The 17,458-nt window shown below is 37.0% G+C and overlaps 1 protein-coding gene across 3 annotated transcripts in view; it reads left to right on the top strand.

The window, feature by feature from the left end:
• Positions 1-3,640: 3,640 nt before the first annotated feature.
• The window catches only part of ehbp1l1a (EH domain binding protein 1-like 1a), a 44,805-nt gene continuing 30,987 nt past the window's right edge, over positions 3,641-17,458 (top strand). For 2 of the 3 annotated variants that reach the window (XM_066681694.1, XM_066681693.1), the window contains exons 1-7: positions 3,641-3,887; positions 12,028-12,085; positions 12,483-12,578; positions 12,888-12,941; positions 13,100-13,278; positions 13,547-13,683; positions 14,112-14,186. In XM_066681694.1, the coding sequence (XP_066537791.1) occupies positions 3,784-3,887; positions 12,028-12,085; positions 12,483-12,578; positions 12,888-12,941; positions 13,100-13,278; positions 13,547-13,683; positions 14,112-14,186 (703 nt within the window). In that variant the 5' untranslated portion in view covers positions 3,641-3,783. The remainder of the gene's footprint in view (positions 3,888-12,027; positions 12,086-12,482; positions 12,579-12,887; positions 12,942-13,099; positions 13,279-13,546; positions 13,684-14,111; positions 14,187-17,458) is intronic. The other variant, XM_066681695.1, reaches the window with a different exon arrangement.

The following is a 17,458-nucleotide window of genomic DNA, read 5'->3' as shown; positions in this document are numbered from 1 at the left end:
CAATTCCTTCTCAGGGCAACACACACTCACACCTACGGACACTTTTGAGTCGCCAATCCACCTACCAACATGTGTTTTTGGACAGTGGGAGTAAACCAGAGCACTCGGAGGAAACCCACGCGGACACGGGGAGAACACACCAAACTCCTCACAGACAGTCACCCGGAGCGGGACTTGAACCTCCAGGTCCCTGGAGCTGCGCGACTGCGACATTACCTGCTGTGCCCAAATGCCACCCTTGAATGCTGCAATTCATTATCTGTAACCGTTTATCCAAGTCAGGGTCACGGTGGGTCCAGAGCCTACCTGGAATCATTGGGCGCAAGGCGGGAATACACCCTGGAGGAGGTGCCAGTCCTCCACAGGGCAACACAAACACACATTCACTCACACACTCGCACCTACGGACACTTTGGAGTCGCCAATCCACCTACCAACATGTGTTTTTGGACTGTGGGAGGAAACCGGAGCACCCGGAGGAAACCCACACAGACACAGGGAGAACACACCAACTCCTCACAGACAGTCACCCGGAGCGGGAATCGAACCCACAACCTCCAGGTTCCTGGAGCTGTGCGACTGCGACACTACCTGCTGTGACACCGTGCCTGAATGCTGCAATAAAATGTAAAACTATACAAGTTTTTGCAATAAAATTGTATTAAATATTTACCATTGTAAGTGTGTTATGTTTCTGTGTGTACGATGTTCCTCAAGGAGCCTAATTTATAAAATTAAAAAGGCCCTGGAATTTCAATCACAATTGAAATATATGTCAGGAAAATATCAGATGGGCGTAAGTCAATCAGTCCTACATCCACTCTAATGCAAAATAACACATTGCATTATTACATCCCCATTAACTCGCTCACAATCTTACTTTTTCTGCTTGTGCTACTGATTCAAGCCTCAGAATCTCCTTATTGCTATTTATTTAGGATGCATAAAAAAACCTAATGTTAAAATAATGGTATTTTCAGTTTGGGCCCTCTATCAGCACTGATCAGGTCAGTGGTCTCTCCTGTTAGTGTGTTTCCTGCTTCTGTTACTTAAGTAAGTGTTACCTCTAGGAGAAACAGGAGGTCCTATAAGAACTACACACTTGTATCACAGGACCTCCAACAAAAAGCAAACTTTCTCCTTCATCATTTCTCTCTCTCTCTCTCTCCACCACTTGGCTTGGCTTGGGTTTGGGGATTTAGACCATGTACAGTAGTTACACAATGATTAAAAGTCAAACAATGATTGAATCCGTCCATATTTATGACTAAAACATTTTTTGTTCCTTTTTGGCACTGGGAATTGTTTTCTGACCCAGAGCAGACACGTCATCATTTGACCCATTTAAAGCATGCCTGGAGGCCTGTCTTCATTTAGCTCCTCAAAATAAATAAACAGGCTGAGAGGAATATGTGGATTTTTGTATGATTTTTTTGTGGATTTTCCCCATATAATTATTATAGTACTTTTCAAGTAACATACCATAATTCTTTTAAATTGTATTCTTGGATGCTTTTACTAGAAATTAAAAGGTTAATAAGTTATGGTGCACGGTTTTATGTCAACATTTAGGAGAAACTGTATGGAAAATGTAGGTACAAAGCAGGGTTTCTCAGTTAGTGGCAAACTTGGCCTAACATGCAGCAGGTATGTTCACAGCTCTGTTCCTGTCAGACAGGCTTGTCTTTGGATTTAAGTGATCTCAATAAACTGAGACATCCTACAGAATGTGATATACCCCTTAGATCTAACTGTAATATTATAGTAGTCAATGTATTTAAATCTTAATTTAATTAGGTTCATTAGTGATTAAAGGAGAAGATAGATTCAAACATATATCCACTTGACATTTTATATACAGTTTGGATGCTTGTATGGACACATCTGTTTGATAAAATAATTGGAAAAAAAGCACAAATAAAGGTTGTAAGCAATGTTAGGGATACTGTAGCTAACCTCTTGAACCACATAAATATTATTATCTGTCATTATCTGTAACCGCTTATCCAATTTAGCATGACCACATAAGGCTACATGGGGCATAATAAACAATTATTTTTAAACAGTGATTTTAAACACACAGTAAAATTCCCAGTGAATGTCAATATTTCAACTAGGTCCAACAAAATACCAGGCAGAGTAAGCTTCTGACATCTACAAGTTCAAGTATTCTGGGGTTAGCTTTAATAATCTGATTCACTGTAAAAACTGCGACATCACAATATAAATATTTAAATAGCTTCATATGCATTAATGACAAGTTTGGGAAGTGTACATTGTTAGCTATAAGCTAACATAACACAAATTCTCACGGAGGTCCACTGGCATTTTCACTGCGTTTTTAGCGAGGACTTTAAATTTTTCTTCATTATTTCCTATTGGAATTCTTTGTAAATTAGATTAGTAAATTTCTATTTTATGTTAATCAAGATCAGGCTAAATATTTTCAGTGTAATTGTTTTATATCAGGATTACTAAATGTATCCCTCACTATTGTGGTTAAATTGTATTAGTTTATTTTCCAGAATAAAAGTCTCTGTGAATTTAAAATCTGTTTGAGGAGATTAAAAATCTAGTCAGATCACACAACAGAAATGGGACTATCACGGACTTTCATAAACAAACTTTCACCAACTGACAAGGACCCCTCACTGGTGGAAGACTTGAGCTCTTTCTTTGCACGATTCAAAGTGTATGTGTGTGTGTGTGTGTGTGTGTGTGTGTGTATATATATATATATATATATATATATATAATGTGTGTGTGTGTGTGTATAAGTATGTGTATGTATGCATGTATATATGTGTATACATATATGTATTGATAACATGCACTATTTGCGTTTATTCTTTACATGTATATAGTAATTCTATACTTTTTTGTTAATACTAGCTTTATATTTGGTAGCATTTATCAGTTAATGGTAAATTGTAGTTTTGTCTTAAGTACTTGCATAGTCTAAGGAACAGTCACTTCTCATTTCACTGTATATTTGTACCTGTTACAAATTATATGTGACAAATAAAGAATCTTGAGTCTTGAAATTATCTTATTGTGGCAATTTAATAAGAATCTATAGGTGAGTATCTCTCTATTAAACACTGCCCTCATGTGTGACATGTTATTGATAAAGTGATAAGTAAGTAAGTAAATAAATAAATAAATAAGAATACAAGGAGTGAGAATACTGGCTTAGTTTAGGGGAAAGGATTAACAAATTGTTTACTGAAAGAAGCTATATTAATAGTTTAGATAGATTGCTATTTGATCATTTATTGAATGTTTGTTGAAACATGGTTAAACATAAAATTTGTTCAAAACTGGCTTAACTGGATGTTAAACATAAATGCTGTGTAAATGCACCACTGTCTGTGGTTTAATGTTATTTATTATGGGGGTGATTCAACAATGTGGGGTTTAATTCAGCTCTGGGGAGTTTCTGGAGAAGGCCATGCAGTTACTCATTGGGTTATTTATAGCGATACGAAAGGCCGGAATATTCACGGTGCTCTCGTATTTCAGGGCTTTGACTTCTGTGTTGTTCCTGATGTGTACCTTAAGCTGGATGTGTGCGCGTGTGTGTGTGAAAGAAAGAGAGAGGCTGAACAGAGTGAGTGAGAGGGGAGCTGTGCGCGCTCCCGCCTGCACGCTCGCGCCATGTGAAGGAGCGCAGCCCTGTCACAGAGCAACGGCTGAGGGACGCGCCTAACGCAGAATAATCACAGAATGGAGGGTCTTTTTTCTGTTTAAATAACATTTCGCGAGGAAACTCAAAGCGTAGTCATGACCTCGGTGTGGAAGCGGTTCCAACGCTTGGGAAAGAGGGCGTGCAAGTTCCAGTTCGTGGTCTCTTTCTCCGAGCTCACCGTGGAGTGCAACAACAAGTGGTGAGTACCCACCCCCACCCCGAGTTAACGTAGCTTCTAATATCACCTCTAAACGAAATGTTCTGGATGAGGTTTTATTGAGGGAGCGGTTTAGTCTCGGTCTAAACACGTGAACACAGTTTCAGAAAATGAGTGTCGTCAATAAGACATTTATTTATTACACACCAGGGTGTATTATAGTCCATATTTTATGTTGTGGGATAATGTTTTGCTGAGAAAATGCTGTTGTCATCTGCAAAGTGCGTATCAGCTCACTTCCGTGTTGTTGCTGTGTTTACCATAATTACTGTCATGAGGAGTTTCTGTTCAGAGCTGATGAGCAGAACAACCCACCATTCAGGGCTTTGGACTCTCATTTCTCTCAGATTCCTCACCATTCTCGTTTTCTACACGGAAAACACGGCTTTAACATGTGTACAAAACGGCCGTATGTGTAAAACATCGCATCAGCCTTGTCTTTCACTTTCCTTTTGGGCACTAATTAGTTATAATTTGTGTAATATATTTCTTTCAGGTGTAACTGATATTTGAAGCAAGTCAGTTCAGTTGTAATTTGAGAATTGAGGTAAATATCACGTCCTTTGAAACTTATCACCTCAAATTCATAGTCCTTTATTACAGAATCCCTCCAGTGAAAATCAAGTTCATGTTATATATTCATGTTCATGATGTTAATACGCTAGTAGATAAAGCGTGAGTGAAATTAACTGTCAGTTCCATGGTTGAGCATTTCCTTTTTGAAACTGCAGTATCTCCAAATCGTTTTCAAAAATCAGACTAAAGAAAAGAAAGGGTTTTATACGTCATAAACCTACAGATTCAGTCCTGTCAGCTAGCAGGGTCTTGTGTTCAATTTGCCAGGGATGAGTGGACTCGTAGCATATTCATTTAGGGATATAGGGAATTATTTTCTAGTAACTATACTATAAATATGTCATTTAGATGAACAGATTTGAGATTTCAATGACCAAGAACAGTATATTTCAATGTTGTTTGCTGTCAAAAGCTGCATTGTAAACAATGAATCAAAACATTCACTTATTAAAAGGTTTACAGTCATGTTAGATGTCAGGGGTTACAGTGTCTACAACACAAATATTTCTATTCATTCATTCATTCATTATCAGTAACCGCTTTTCCAATTCAGGGTCGCGGTGGGTCCGGAGCCTACCCGAAATCATTGGAACTCAGGATCTCACCCTGGAGGGGGCGCCAGCCCTTCACAGGGCGACACACACATTCACTCACACCTACGGACACTTTTGAGTCACCAATCCACCTACCAACATGTTTTTTGGACCATGGGAGGAAACCGGAGCAACCGGAGGAAACCCACACGGACACAGGGAGAACACACCAAACTCCTCACAGACAGTCACCTGGAGTGGGACTCGAACCCACAACCTCCAGGTCCTTGGAGCTGTGTGACTGTGACACTACCTGCTGCTTTACCGTGCCACCCCTACCATAATTGTCAAAATTATTTTAACTATATTATTTCTACTTTTTAAATTTTGTTGTATCTCTATGTCATCAATAGTCAGTGTTTCTGAAACTCATGTTTAGTTTTGTTAAATCCCAAGGCTTAAGCCTATTATTCATTAATTATATGGGAAAAAAATAAATTACATTTTCTAATAATTAAAATTCTTAAATTAAAGGATTATGTAGACATTATCTACACCGAGGTTTTAATATGCACCAAATATAACATATCATATTTTTTTTCTTACTCCTGGTTTTTGTAGGACACAAACTCTAGCTAAGTGGCTAAGACCTTCCAGCAAGCACACGCACACGCACACACACACACACGCGCGCTTGTCCTAATTGGAGCTCGGTCAAAAGGAGACATTTCAGTGACCAGACAGAAATGACTGTGTTGAAGGTGCCAGCAGTCTCCTTGTTTTTCCACCAGCACACACTTGTTTAAACACTCACTAGAGTGTGGAGTAAGTTATCTGATGTTTCCAGCTTTGTAAATGATCTCCCTCTGCATGTTGTCATTGATCCTTACCTTCACATAAAGCATGTGCCAAGTTGGTGTTTATAAGTAATGACACAGTACAGCATGGGCTTTCTTTATATATGATGTATGGTGCTAATATGAGCAAGGGTCAAAAGCAAGTAAAATCAAAAGCAAATGAAAGCAATTATATTAATGTAGTACAATTTGTACACTGGGGTGGCACAGCAGGTAGTGTTGCTGTCACACAGCTCCAGGGACCTGGAGGTTGTGGGTTTGAGCCCTGCTCCAGGTGACTGTCTGTGAAGAGTTTGGTGTGTTCTTCCAGTGTCTGTGTGGGTTTCCTCCAGGTCTCCGGTTTCCTCCCACCATCCAAAAACACATGCTGGTTGGTTGGAGTGCAGACTCAAAAGTGTCCATAGGTGTGAGTGAGTGCGTGTCCCTGAGAGGGGCTGGTGCCCACTCAAGGGTGTGTTCCCGCCTTGCGCCCAGTGATTTCGGATAGGCTCCGGACCCACCACTACCCTGAACTGGAAACATGGTTACAGATAATGAATGAATGAATTTGTACATTATGGTTATTCAAGATATTTTACACAAATACAATAAATAAATAAAATCAGAAATAAATCAATGTCAAAGTGTATAAAACACATGTAGATGTCATAAAATAAGAAAGGCGAAGGAATATAATCATAACATGCAAAGACATACAAAATGCAATTTTTAAGGAAGTAAAAACAAACTTTTAAAAGGAAATGTAAGTAAAGACTAAAAAGTGCTGAAGTGTCAAAGGCCTGAGGAAAAAAAGGAAAGTCTTTTGATCTTAAAGGTGGCCTTATTTAGGACATATCTGAGATTCAAGCTTTGGACAATATAAATAGATGAACCAGTAGTTGATGGGTTCTGAGGGATCTAAGAGGCCTGTTCAGTTTGTAATCTTCCAGTTATCTTCCTGTAGATGTATTTATGTCCTTATCGACTGTGCAGATTTTTAGAGAAGTATCAATATTTAAATGTCCATTCTGTAACTTACTGGCAGCCAGTGTGAGGATCTTAACCCTGGGGTCATGTCCTAGGTTCTCTTTGTATGTTTGTTTGACTGGAGATAAAAGCGTGGATTAACTTCCCCAGATCTTGTTTAGACATTAAGTTTTTAAACCTAGATATGGCCAGAAGTATGAGGACACTTGCTTAGCTAGTATTTCTCTGAAATTAAGGTAATGAATAGGTATTTTGTCACATTTGATGCAAAATCAGCATGTGTTCATCAGGGTGTGAAGATGATCTGTGAAGATTTAGATGGAATTCACCAAAGAAAGCATTAATGTGGTCAAGTACTGATGATCAAAGTAGACACTCCAAATCATCACTGTGGTATATGTAATGGTGCTCATCACGCTGTCAATCAAGACAAGAGCATAGTCATGTAAATGTAGATACAGTGTGTGGCAAAATAAAACAATAAAGCATTTTACTCCAGATATAACATTATATGGTATATGCTCATTGAGGTGAACATATGCTTCCTAAGAAGTGAGGCAAGCCCATCATCTCAATAATGCAGTGACACTGAACAGCTTAAAATGCTGGAGAACAACGCAAACTTCCCAGATCTGTCACATTAGGCGGCCATGCTAGCTGTCCACTGGTCATTTATGGTAATGTATAAGAAAGGCCACATTTGTGTTATATCATTACATCTAGAAGAACAGTATTTGTTACAAACAAATTTAAAAGCACCACATTGAATTATTGAAATACATGGAACTTAGACACAACAATGTAATTTCCCTAGAAAAGAAACTGCGTTTAATATTTGAATTAATGTTCAGTCTTGAACACTTAATTTCCCTGCAGTGTTAGTGAGTGCTCACAATGCATTTACACTGGTCTGATGTTGCATCGCACCTCAAGGGACCCCATTTATTTTCAATGGGAGCCATTGGGTCTGGTGCAGCAAAAAAGTTTAGAAGAGCTAAATGCAGATCAATCCAGCCAATGCAGTGTGTCTATCCAATCAAAGACCGCTTTTGCTTGAGAGACAAGTACACAGTGCAGTGAGTGAAGCAGCCTTTCTGTGTTCAAAATGGGCGTGATTTCAATTGGATGACAGAGGGAACACCTTTATTACACCCACATACAGCCACGTATGTTGTGCAGATCAGTGTAAATAAACCTTCACTCTGATTACTGACGTGATGAAGCTTGAAATTCAATTTCACTAATGAATGCCATTCTGCAGTTACTCTATAATCATATTGCAGTGTGATCCCTTAGTGTTATTCTTTCCCTCTGGGCTACAGTCCCTGGATATGACGAATGTGATACTCTGCCTGAATTAGATGCCTCAAATTAAGGCTGTCTCCTCCTCAAATGCTCAGTAAACATGAGGTGCTTATATGAATTGCTGACTAAGAGTGTTAATTTTTTCCAACGTGGACTGTCTACTTATTATAAAACCCTGTTGGTGTTTACCGACTTATAAAAAATAATAAAATAAATAAAAATTTCAAAATATTATGCATTTTAAGCAGTGACTGTAGATGTTCACACTATACAGTGTCAAGGCCTGTCAGATAATTTCCATTCATTGGGAAGGATACTCATCAGATTACCCTTCCTCATAGCTCTTCCTAATAGCTCAGTGAAACACATGAAAGGATGCTGCAGTCAGATTTTTGTCAAATGTAGTCATGAGGGCAATGCTTAGAGCATTTACTGAAAATCATCTAACCTCCCCCCTCCATAGGTGTGTATCATGCACAAAGTTCACTGTGATTAAAGAGCTTGCAGATCTCATAACTTTCAGATTTTAAATTGCATCAAAACAGGATTTTTTCATCTTTATGTATTTTAAGTACTCAGTGCTTACATGCAAACTATATATTTTGCATGATAGCACAATCCTGTAACTTACTTGGAGACCCGTTGGACATTGCTTAAACATCTGCAGATTTAATAGAATCATTATTTACATGATAAACTACACAATTAAACAATTAACAGAATTTTTTTTTTTGCAGACCATGCAATGTTTCAGCTTATTTGCTTATTAGTCAGTGTGTAGGGGACAGCTGTAGCAAATTCATACAGGCACATGGAAGAATACTACAGGCCTAACCGTTGAATGTGTAGAATGTTGAAAGTCAGGATTGACTGTTTAAAGAACAGTGTTTCTCAGCTTTATGCAAACTAGACACCATGCCTGGAATGAGAGATGAGACTGTACAACACGGTATCTCATGACATGCATTCATGCATAGCCATCCCTAGAATAACTGTAAAGCCCACTGTGACTCAGCTATAAAGATTAGGCCAAACAAGTTATACTTTGCATATTGTCACTGTCATCAGAAAATTACGAACCATAGAATATTTTTGCTTGTGTATATTTGTAACATTATTTGAACATGAATTTAAATATATATATTAAAAAAAATTAACCGATTAAATATTTAAAATTGACATTTGGCAATTTAAAATTGAATTGGTTTAAATAGTTAATTTCTGCTTTTACGAATCACCAGGTTAGTGGTGTTAAATGTGACCAGTAAAAATGGTGCAGTCATACTGAGGCTTAGAGTGTGAGGTGCTTCAGTGATGTTTTTAGCCCTAATCACTAATGTCAAGCAATTTTACACACGTGACGCATACGTAATATTGTTTAATAATGTACATCTCTTTAAGTAGCAGGTAGACAATCACATTCAATTCCTGCAACAAATATAAGCACACAAGAATGCAAAAGAATTTTGTTATGTCACCCTACACAGCTATAAATATAAATTCATATAGATACATTTCTAATGATACAAATCCCTGTTAAGTGACATAGCCTTGTCATGTGCTTTGCAAACATTTTATAGAGCTTAATAAGGTTTCTAAAGCCCACCAGTCTGCCTTTTTCTCAAGCTATTTTTGTTTGCCTCATGATTCTGTCAGCTGTCACTGTGGCTCGTCATGCTTTTATACAGCTGCTGTTCACAGTGACCTGCAATGTGAGACCAGAAGGCAAGGGCTGATCTCACCCTGCAGTTTCGCTTTAGTCCGAGCCCATCTCTGGGGCCTCCTGCTTCTGTGTGTTCGTTCTACATCTGTGCTCAAAGGAAATTACTCTCTGTATGCAGTGTGTGTCCTACTAGATCGACTCATCAGCATTTTTCTTAGAGTCTTAGTGACTGATTAATGCGAAGGGAGGTAGTGTATTACAATTCAGAAAGATTTTGGATGTACTGTGGATTTATTACAAAATTAAATATCAGATCAATATCGGTGCCAATATTAGCAGAAAGTACTCATGTGCAGGGAAAAAGACATTATCTAATATGATTCTGTGGCAAATCTATTCTGAAATCTATTCTGAAGTATTGCACAGTTGTCTGTTGTGGAAAATAACAACCAATGAAATATGAATCGTGATAACAGTAATGAGCATGTGATGTATATAATAAAATAACACCTGTTAGCTATTACTGAGCAAAACACACGTGGGACTGTTATTGTAGCTGAATGAGCTGAATGGAAGTAGTTTAGCCCATTGTCATTGTAAGTAATATATTTGTTTTGTTTGTGGAAGCTGCAATGTTGTTGGCTATGCATTTATTCCTGGAGGAAGACATGTGACATTTGAACATGTGACAATCTTACATAAGTATGGTATCTTACATTGGTATTGTAATCTGGGAAGTGTAAGTGGTATGGTGTATCTCTAAAAATGACTTGAAAAAACATTACAAATATTGATATATTTTTTGTGTTTGTCTGGACTCAATGAGTCTGATCAGCTTGATAAGAGAGTGGTGAAAGGTTGCCAGTACGTTTACCTTCTGTTTGAGTAAGGAAGAACCACACCCTCCACTCAGAGAGACTTATAAAACACAGACGTATAAAGAAGAGCAAGTCCTAACTGAAATTTGCTATTCCCTTCTTTTTGCTCCAGGCTGCTTCCTAGTAACCAGCGGCTTTTTTATAAACACTCAAGTCGCACATGTTATTGTTCAGAGATAAATGAAATAAGATCATTTCTAGTTTTGACAAGTCTGTATTGCGTGACTATATAATTGTACTTCTGTAACTGGTAATTTTGTCATTTTTAAAAGCCTAATAATTGAACTGATACAGGATCAACTGATTATGATTATCACAAGTCATAGGTACAGCATGACAGAACTTCATTTAAAAACATGTAGAAAATCTATAAAAATAAGGCTGCTGTTCCAGGATCAGTTTTTCTTTCTGTCTATTTATTCAGGATGTAAGACAAGTTCTGACACCTGGTTCTGAATCAGTATGTGTGTATGCGTGTGCACACACACACACACACACACAAACACACACACACACACACATACACACACACACACATATATATATATATATATATATATATATATATATATATATATATATATATATATGTGTGTATATATATGTATGTATATATGTCTCACTGCTTTATGAGCAGTGAGAATCAAAGGGGTTTTCCTAGACGAATGTTGTGGTGGAAGTGGGACAGATAAGTAAAGTAACATACTAACTGAAATGTGATATCCTTCCTCATCTATCACTTAACTGAGGACTGACTTCCCCTTCTATGACACATTTACTCAAGGATACACTTTAGTCTAATGAAAAACAGCTATGAAATTGTTTTGTATTTAAATGTTGTTCATTTTGAATACTAAATGCCTAAGCACCATAGATTTAATGGTTTGAATGAAACATTAAGCCTGAGATGTACTTCTGTTTTCTTTTGTTCAGTTCCACTATCAAATGGTATATAAATAACTGAATAATTGATTTTATTTTCCCCAAGGAGGAGCTGGGGGTATTTGCCAGGGAGATTTTAATTTCTTTGAAGTTGTAAAAATGGCTCCATCTGATTTTAAAAGTGTCTGTTATTGCTAAATGAGCTGTAAATCATTCTACAATAATTGTGAAAGAGCAAGAAATGATATCAACCGAATGCCTTTTATTTAAAAAATGCCGATCATATCTTTTAGCCAGAAATATTATGAGTAGCTAGCAAGAGTATATTGTTGTAAATGTGTTAATAAATATCATGATCTAGAAATACAAAAGTTTATAAAATATAATTCTATCTTAGGACTTTGTATAACAAAATAACTGAGGGTTTAACCGTGTGTACTTTTACACTCTCTCTGTCTGCAGGCAGCCAGATAAACTCAGGGTGGTTTTGTCGAGGCGGAACAGACGCATCTGTACTAAGGTGAGGAGTGAGGAGAGGATGTGGATTGTAGTGCATTGCTGTTTCAGTTTTACCCATTACAGCTGTGAGCTGTTAACTGATGTATTTTGTACATCCCTGTTAACCTGTGATCCCACACTTTATTTGAGTATGTTAAACCGTCATGACAGAAATAGGTCATGGAAATACCAGTGGATTTAGCATAGATTTATAGATCTGTAGAACAAAGGAACTGAACTTGTTTAGTTAATTTCATGAGTGAATATGCTTATCGTTGCTTTGCATCAACGACACTTGTCTTTGTGTTCAGGCTACAGGATTTTTCAGGCAACTCTGAAACCTGAAAATCTAAGTACTCTGTGATCTAAAATTGTCCCCTGGTGTGTTTTAGGTGCTCACATATAATTTGTATTTTCAGCTTCATGGCTGGCAACCAGGTATCAAGAACCCATACAGAGGGACGGTGGTGTGGCAGGTGCCTGAAAATTTGGAGATTACTGTCACACTTTTCAAGGTGCACTAAGCCTACACCACAAAGTTTCACTCTACTAGAAAAAATGATGTGTCAGTATGTACTGGCAGTTATTTCTAGAGTAACTCCCAGATTATTTACAATGTGTATACTGTATTATACAATTGCAATAATTTATTTTAGTACATTTCATTACTATATTTGCGTAGTACTACAGGGTTAACACTGTAAATTCACAATATTTATATTTTTTATGAAAGACAGAACAGCTACTGCAAGACAAATGATAATTTGCAGTTTTTGCCGAGTGCATAAAACTAATAAAATTATGTTCCTTAAACTCTTCCATAGGATCCAAATGCTGATGAATATGAAGACAAAGACTGGACATTCATCATAGAAAATGCAAGTCTGATTGTACATATGAAATATAATCTATATTTCACAAGAATACTTCATAGTATTTGTGCATCAGTCATGGATATTTCTTTAGTTAATTATAGTAGTAAATGTCTATATTATTGGAGATATTTTTTATGGTGTAATTTTCTAAAATCATACAGGAGACAAAGGGCCATCGGAAAGTCCTAGCCTCGGTGGATGTAAACATGAAAAAATATGTCAGTGCTACTTCAGCACAGTTTGATCTGACGCTCAGTCTGAAGCCTCTGTCTGTGAAAGTTGTGGATGCCATAATGAAGTTCACACTGACATGCATTTTCCTCAAGGAGGGCAAAGCCACGTGAGTAATCACCATATAACCACCATATGGGGACATGTTAATAAAGAAATATATGGATTTTGATGTGTTCTGCCAGTAGTACTAGCATGTGATCAAAGCGGTAAAAAAGAGAATGAATGGAGTTTTCTGAGTAGCTCTTTTATATACTGTCTCATCTGGGAAGATTTTCTACTTTATGGGTTAAATATTTGGTAGCACTTGGCCTGCTCATTTCTGTTTATTATAAGGCTTTAGGTGGGCAGCCAATATATATTACTTCTTCCTGCAGTGACGAGGACATGGAGAGCTTAGCCAGTCTAATGAGCCTTAAGCAGTCAGACATTGGGAACCTGGAAGACTTTAATGACAGTGATGAGGAGGACAGGAGGACAAGCACAGGAGCAAACATCAGCATAGCAGTAACAGGTTGGAACATTGTTCTCACACACATACATATGCAGACACAGGCATTCACTGACACAGAAATATTTTCTGCAAACAGAAAAATGTGATGAGGTGTTCTTTCTGTAAACTGTTACTTTCTTAAGCATTTTCTGAGCTTAAGCTTCATTTGACCTTAACCTTTGTCTTGGTGCTTACATAATATTCTCTATATTCTATATACTTTAGTTTTTCCAGTATCATCATTTATGGTCTTCCTTTCAAAGATTTTCATCAGAGATTTATTCAATAGCAAAAACAAATAATAACCTCTGTAAAAGATATCATTTGTGATGAATGTGTCAAAGAAAATATGCTGCATTTGATACATTTTTAGCTGTTTTAGCTATACTTACACAGGAAGATTTCCCAAATGAGATCTTTCTGTCTTATGTTTTTACTTTAATGCTCAGCTCCTCCTTCTTCTGTTAGAAGAGATCATGATCAGGCATGGAGGCCTGCTGCAGACACAAAACCATTTGTAACAGGTAGCTTTCTGGACTTTCCTCTTTCTTTTCTGAAATAATGCTCATAACTTCATCTGCTTCATGTCATTGCTCATTTCAGTCTCCCATCATGACATTCAGGTTCAAATTTATTTGAAACTGTGTTATCCATCTGTAATAACCATATTTTTATGCCCAAATTATGCTGCTCTTTTATAGTCGACATGCTGGTGATGAGGCAATGTATATATAATTATCTTTATAGTCTTTTCACCATTGTAAAGAGAAGCATAACATAACTAAAAAAACAATCCACTATTTTTCATTTTTTGAGGCAATATATTTATTTCTCTGACAAATGTATGTAAAGAAATGAGAAACATACCTTTGAGAAACATACATTTGAGAACTTTGTTTTGTTGTTTAAATTAATGCTTTGTATCATACACAAATTAACTGCAGTATCATTCAGAATATAGTATTTTGGAGTATATTGATGGCATATAAAATTTAATTTTCATACAGGACTCGAATGCTTAAATGTAATCAGATTCATGCAGGGTGCAAAAGGCAATCACTGCACAGTGGATTAAGTTTGAAATTTTATGTTTAATAGTTCTGGGTGGTTTTTAAAATCGAATTACCAGCTACTTTGTAATCCAGTTGAGATGTGAGTAGTTTCATCTGCATGTCTTTTCTGGAGTATTGCTTTTCTGTGACATCTTTTATATGAATATAATATGTAAATCGTTAAAACATGACATATTCATTATGTAAAACATTCTGATATTACCATGAGCACAAAACATAAGTGAATGAATTTACATGACTATCTGAGGTCTCTCACCTTTGGTTTTTTAAAACCGTTTCTTCTTTATTTCATTTCCCTTTTTTTCCTCTCAAACAAATCCTTCATTTCTCCAAATTCCTTTTTTCTCTCTGTTTCACTGCTTACCTCATTTTCATCTTTTAGTTAATTCTGAAAGGGAATGGACGGGTTCATCAGTCCCTGCTCCTAACCTTCCTCCTCCAACCTCTCTGAATCCATTTCTTCCACTGGTTCCACCTCACCACATCAACCCACCCCACCCTGCTGGCTCTGCTCAGCACAAACGCCCATCCCCCTATGTCTTTGCTGTGCCAGCATTCATCCGCGCCCATCCTCCTGCCCTGCCCAAAATCTTCCAGCCAGCATCAGGCTCAGGTATACGCGTGCATGCTCAAAGAGCAGAAGCAGTGTCAGAGCAGTTTGAAAAAAGATTGAAATAAAACATCAAAAATATATACCTAGAAAACAATACCCAAAACCATGAGGTGTATTAATAATAATTGCATTGTATAATGTTGCTGTCCACTTAAAAACTCCATTTTTGTTGATTTTAGGTTTACAATATCATTTGAACACAGCAGCTATCATTCACACAGTGTGAAAATTTCAGTATGAATGGACCAATAGAAATGGACAAATAGAAAAAAATACTTGGAATAAAATCTTTTTACATTGACTTTCAGTGAAAATTCAGAAGGTTCATTGCTTCTCCTGTAAAATTACTATTTTGGCAGATACACGCTTTTAGTTGAACAGCGACGATATACTGAAGGTGGCCTGATTTTTACTTGAAGCATATGATGCAAAACTGGAATTCTTTCTTAGTGTCATGGATTTTGATTTACTTGTTTTCTGGAAAACGTCCTAGAAAACATTCCTGTTGTAAACAGTCATCTGCTTCTCTTTTTACTGTGATACCAGACTCAAGAAATTTTATCAAGATCTAAGTTGGGGCCTCAGTGTATTGTGTGCGTGTTTAAAACACACCATGCCTAAATATACTGTGGGACATTTTCTTTTGTAAATAGAGAATCCCTTAAACTGCCCATTTCATTCAGGTGGGATTTTCAATAGCCAAATTTTATAGCTCATCTGTTTAAAGGCATTTACCTGAAACCCATGGTAACCCCATGCAGCTCTCTGTGAATTTGCTCGTAGAAATATAAATACCTTATTATTTATATATAAATATGAATAAATACTTAAAATAGATTCATTTTGGAGTTACTGATGTGGAATATTGACTGATGCAAAATTTGAAATTAAACTAGAGAAATTAAACATTTATATTTTTAGGGTTATAGAAGTTGTACAGATTTAGCACAGTAGCCCTGTGCCACTGTTGAACTGTAAATACTTGATTAGTTGTTGGTTTGAGAGATTGACCAGTCTATTATCTCTTCTATAGTATCTTTTTAAAGTGATTATCTACTAGTATCAGTTTCCTTCTGATGTCTTTGTGCATCCTTTGTGCATCCTCTTTTATGTAATAAACCACAGTGAAAATCATTAAAAAGAATTTTAAAATAAGTGTTATAAAATTCATAATCTCAAAAATAGGCTTCTCCTTCCCTATAATTACTTTTAACACTTTTAATAATTGTCTTTTTCTACTCTGCTTTAACTTCTGCTCTCTTTAAGTGCCTGTATCTCTTCCACGGAGGCCCTCTGGAGGCCAGGCTGACTCTAATATGATGGAGATCAGTTCTGCCGAAGGCACTGTAGTTTCACACCCACAAATTCGCTCCTCCACACTTCCCAGCATTCCTTCTTTCTCTGTCTCTTCCGTCTTCCCCTCCTCCTCCTCCACTACTCCTCTACCTCAGACAGGTAATGGGTGTTGAGTATCATTATTTATAGTTTGTTCTTTATTCATAATGTTTCAGATATTTTGTCACTTGCCACTTACATTTGAGTTTTTCTCAAGCTTAATTTACACTTTTGCTGTCAACCTGTGTTTCCCTACTGCTTCTTAACTGCTTCTTCTCACCTTTTGTTTACCTTTTTCCTGTTTTCCTTCTTCTCAGCCACCCTCTCTGCCCCAGGACTTTGGAGACCTCTCAGTTTCCCTTCTTCACGTCCTTCTTCTTCTGTCACCAGTTCTGCTTCTCCTAGTCTTGACTCCTGTCCTACTGGCTCTATACCTCCCCCTGTGCCAAGCTCCTTAAAGTTGTATCGTGCATCGTTGGCTGAGCCTGGTTCTTCCCTCACCAGGCCCAGCAGTATGCCCTCTGCCACTGGGACAGGTAATTTTAACTTAAAAATTGGTGCCTTGTTAGAGAATTTATCTGAGAAATCTCACACAATTTTAAATTTAGATGAAACCTCAAAAATGAATAGATTTCTACCAAAATTGCAATTTGAAAGAGTGCACTGTAAAAACTGCAAATGCTGAAATTTTATTTATAGCCTACATTATCAAGAACAAATTCTTAACATGTTTAAAATGAGGACATATATACAGTGGTGTGAAAATGTGTTTGCC

The sequence above is a fragment of the Hoplias malabaricus genome, chromosome 9 (assembly GCF_029633855.1).
Source record: "Hoplias malabaricus isolate fHopMal1 chromosome 9, fHopMal1.hap1, whole genome shotgun sequence".
In the NCBI taxonomy this organism is placed as follows: domain Eukaryota; kingdom Metazoa; phylum Chordata; class Actinopteri; order Characiformes; family Erythrinidae; genus Hoplias; species Hoplias malabaricus.
Note: the sequence above shows the minus strand (reverse complement) of the source record. Positions and strands in the feature narration are given on the sequence as shown.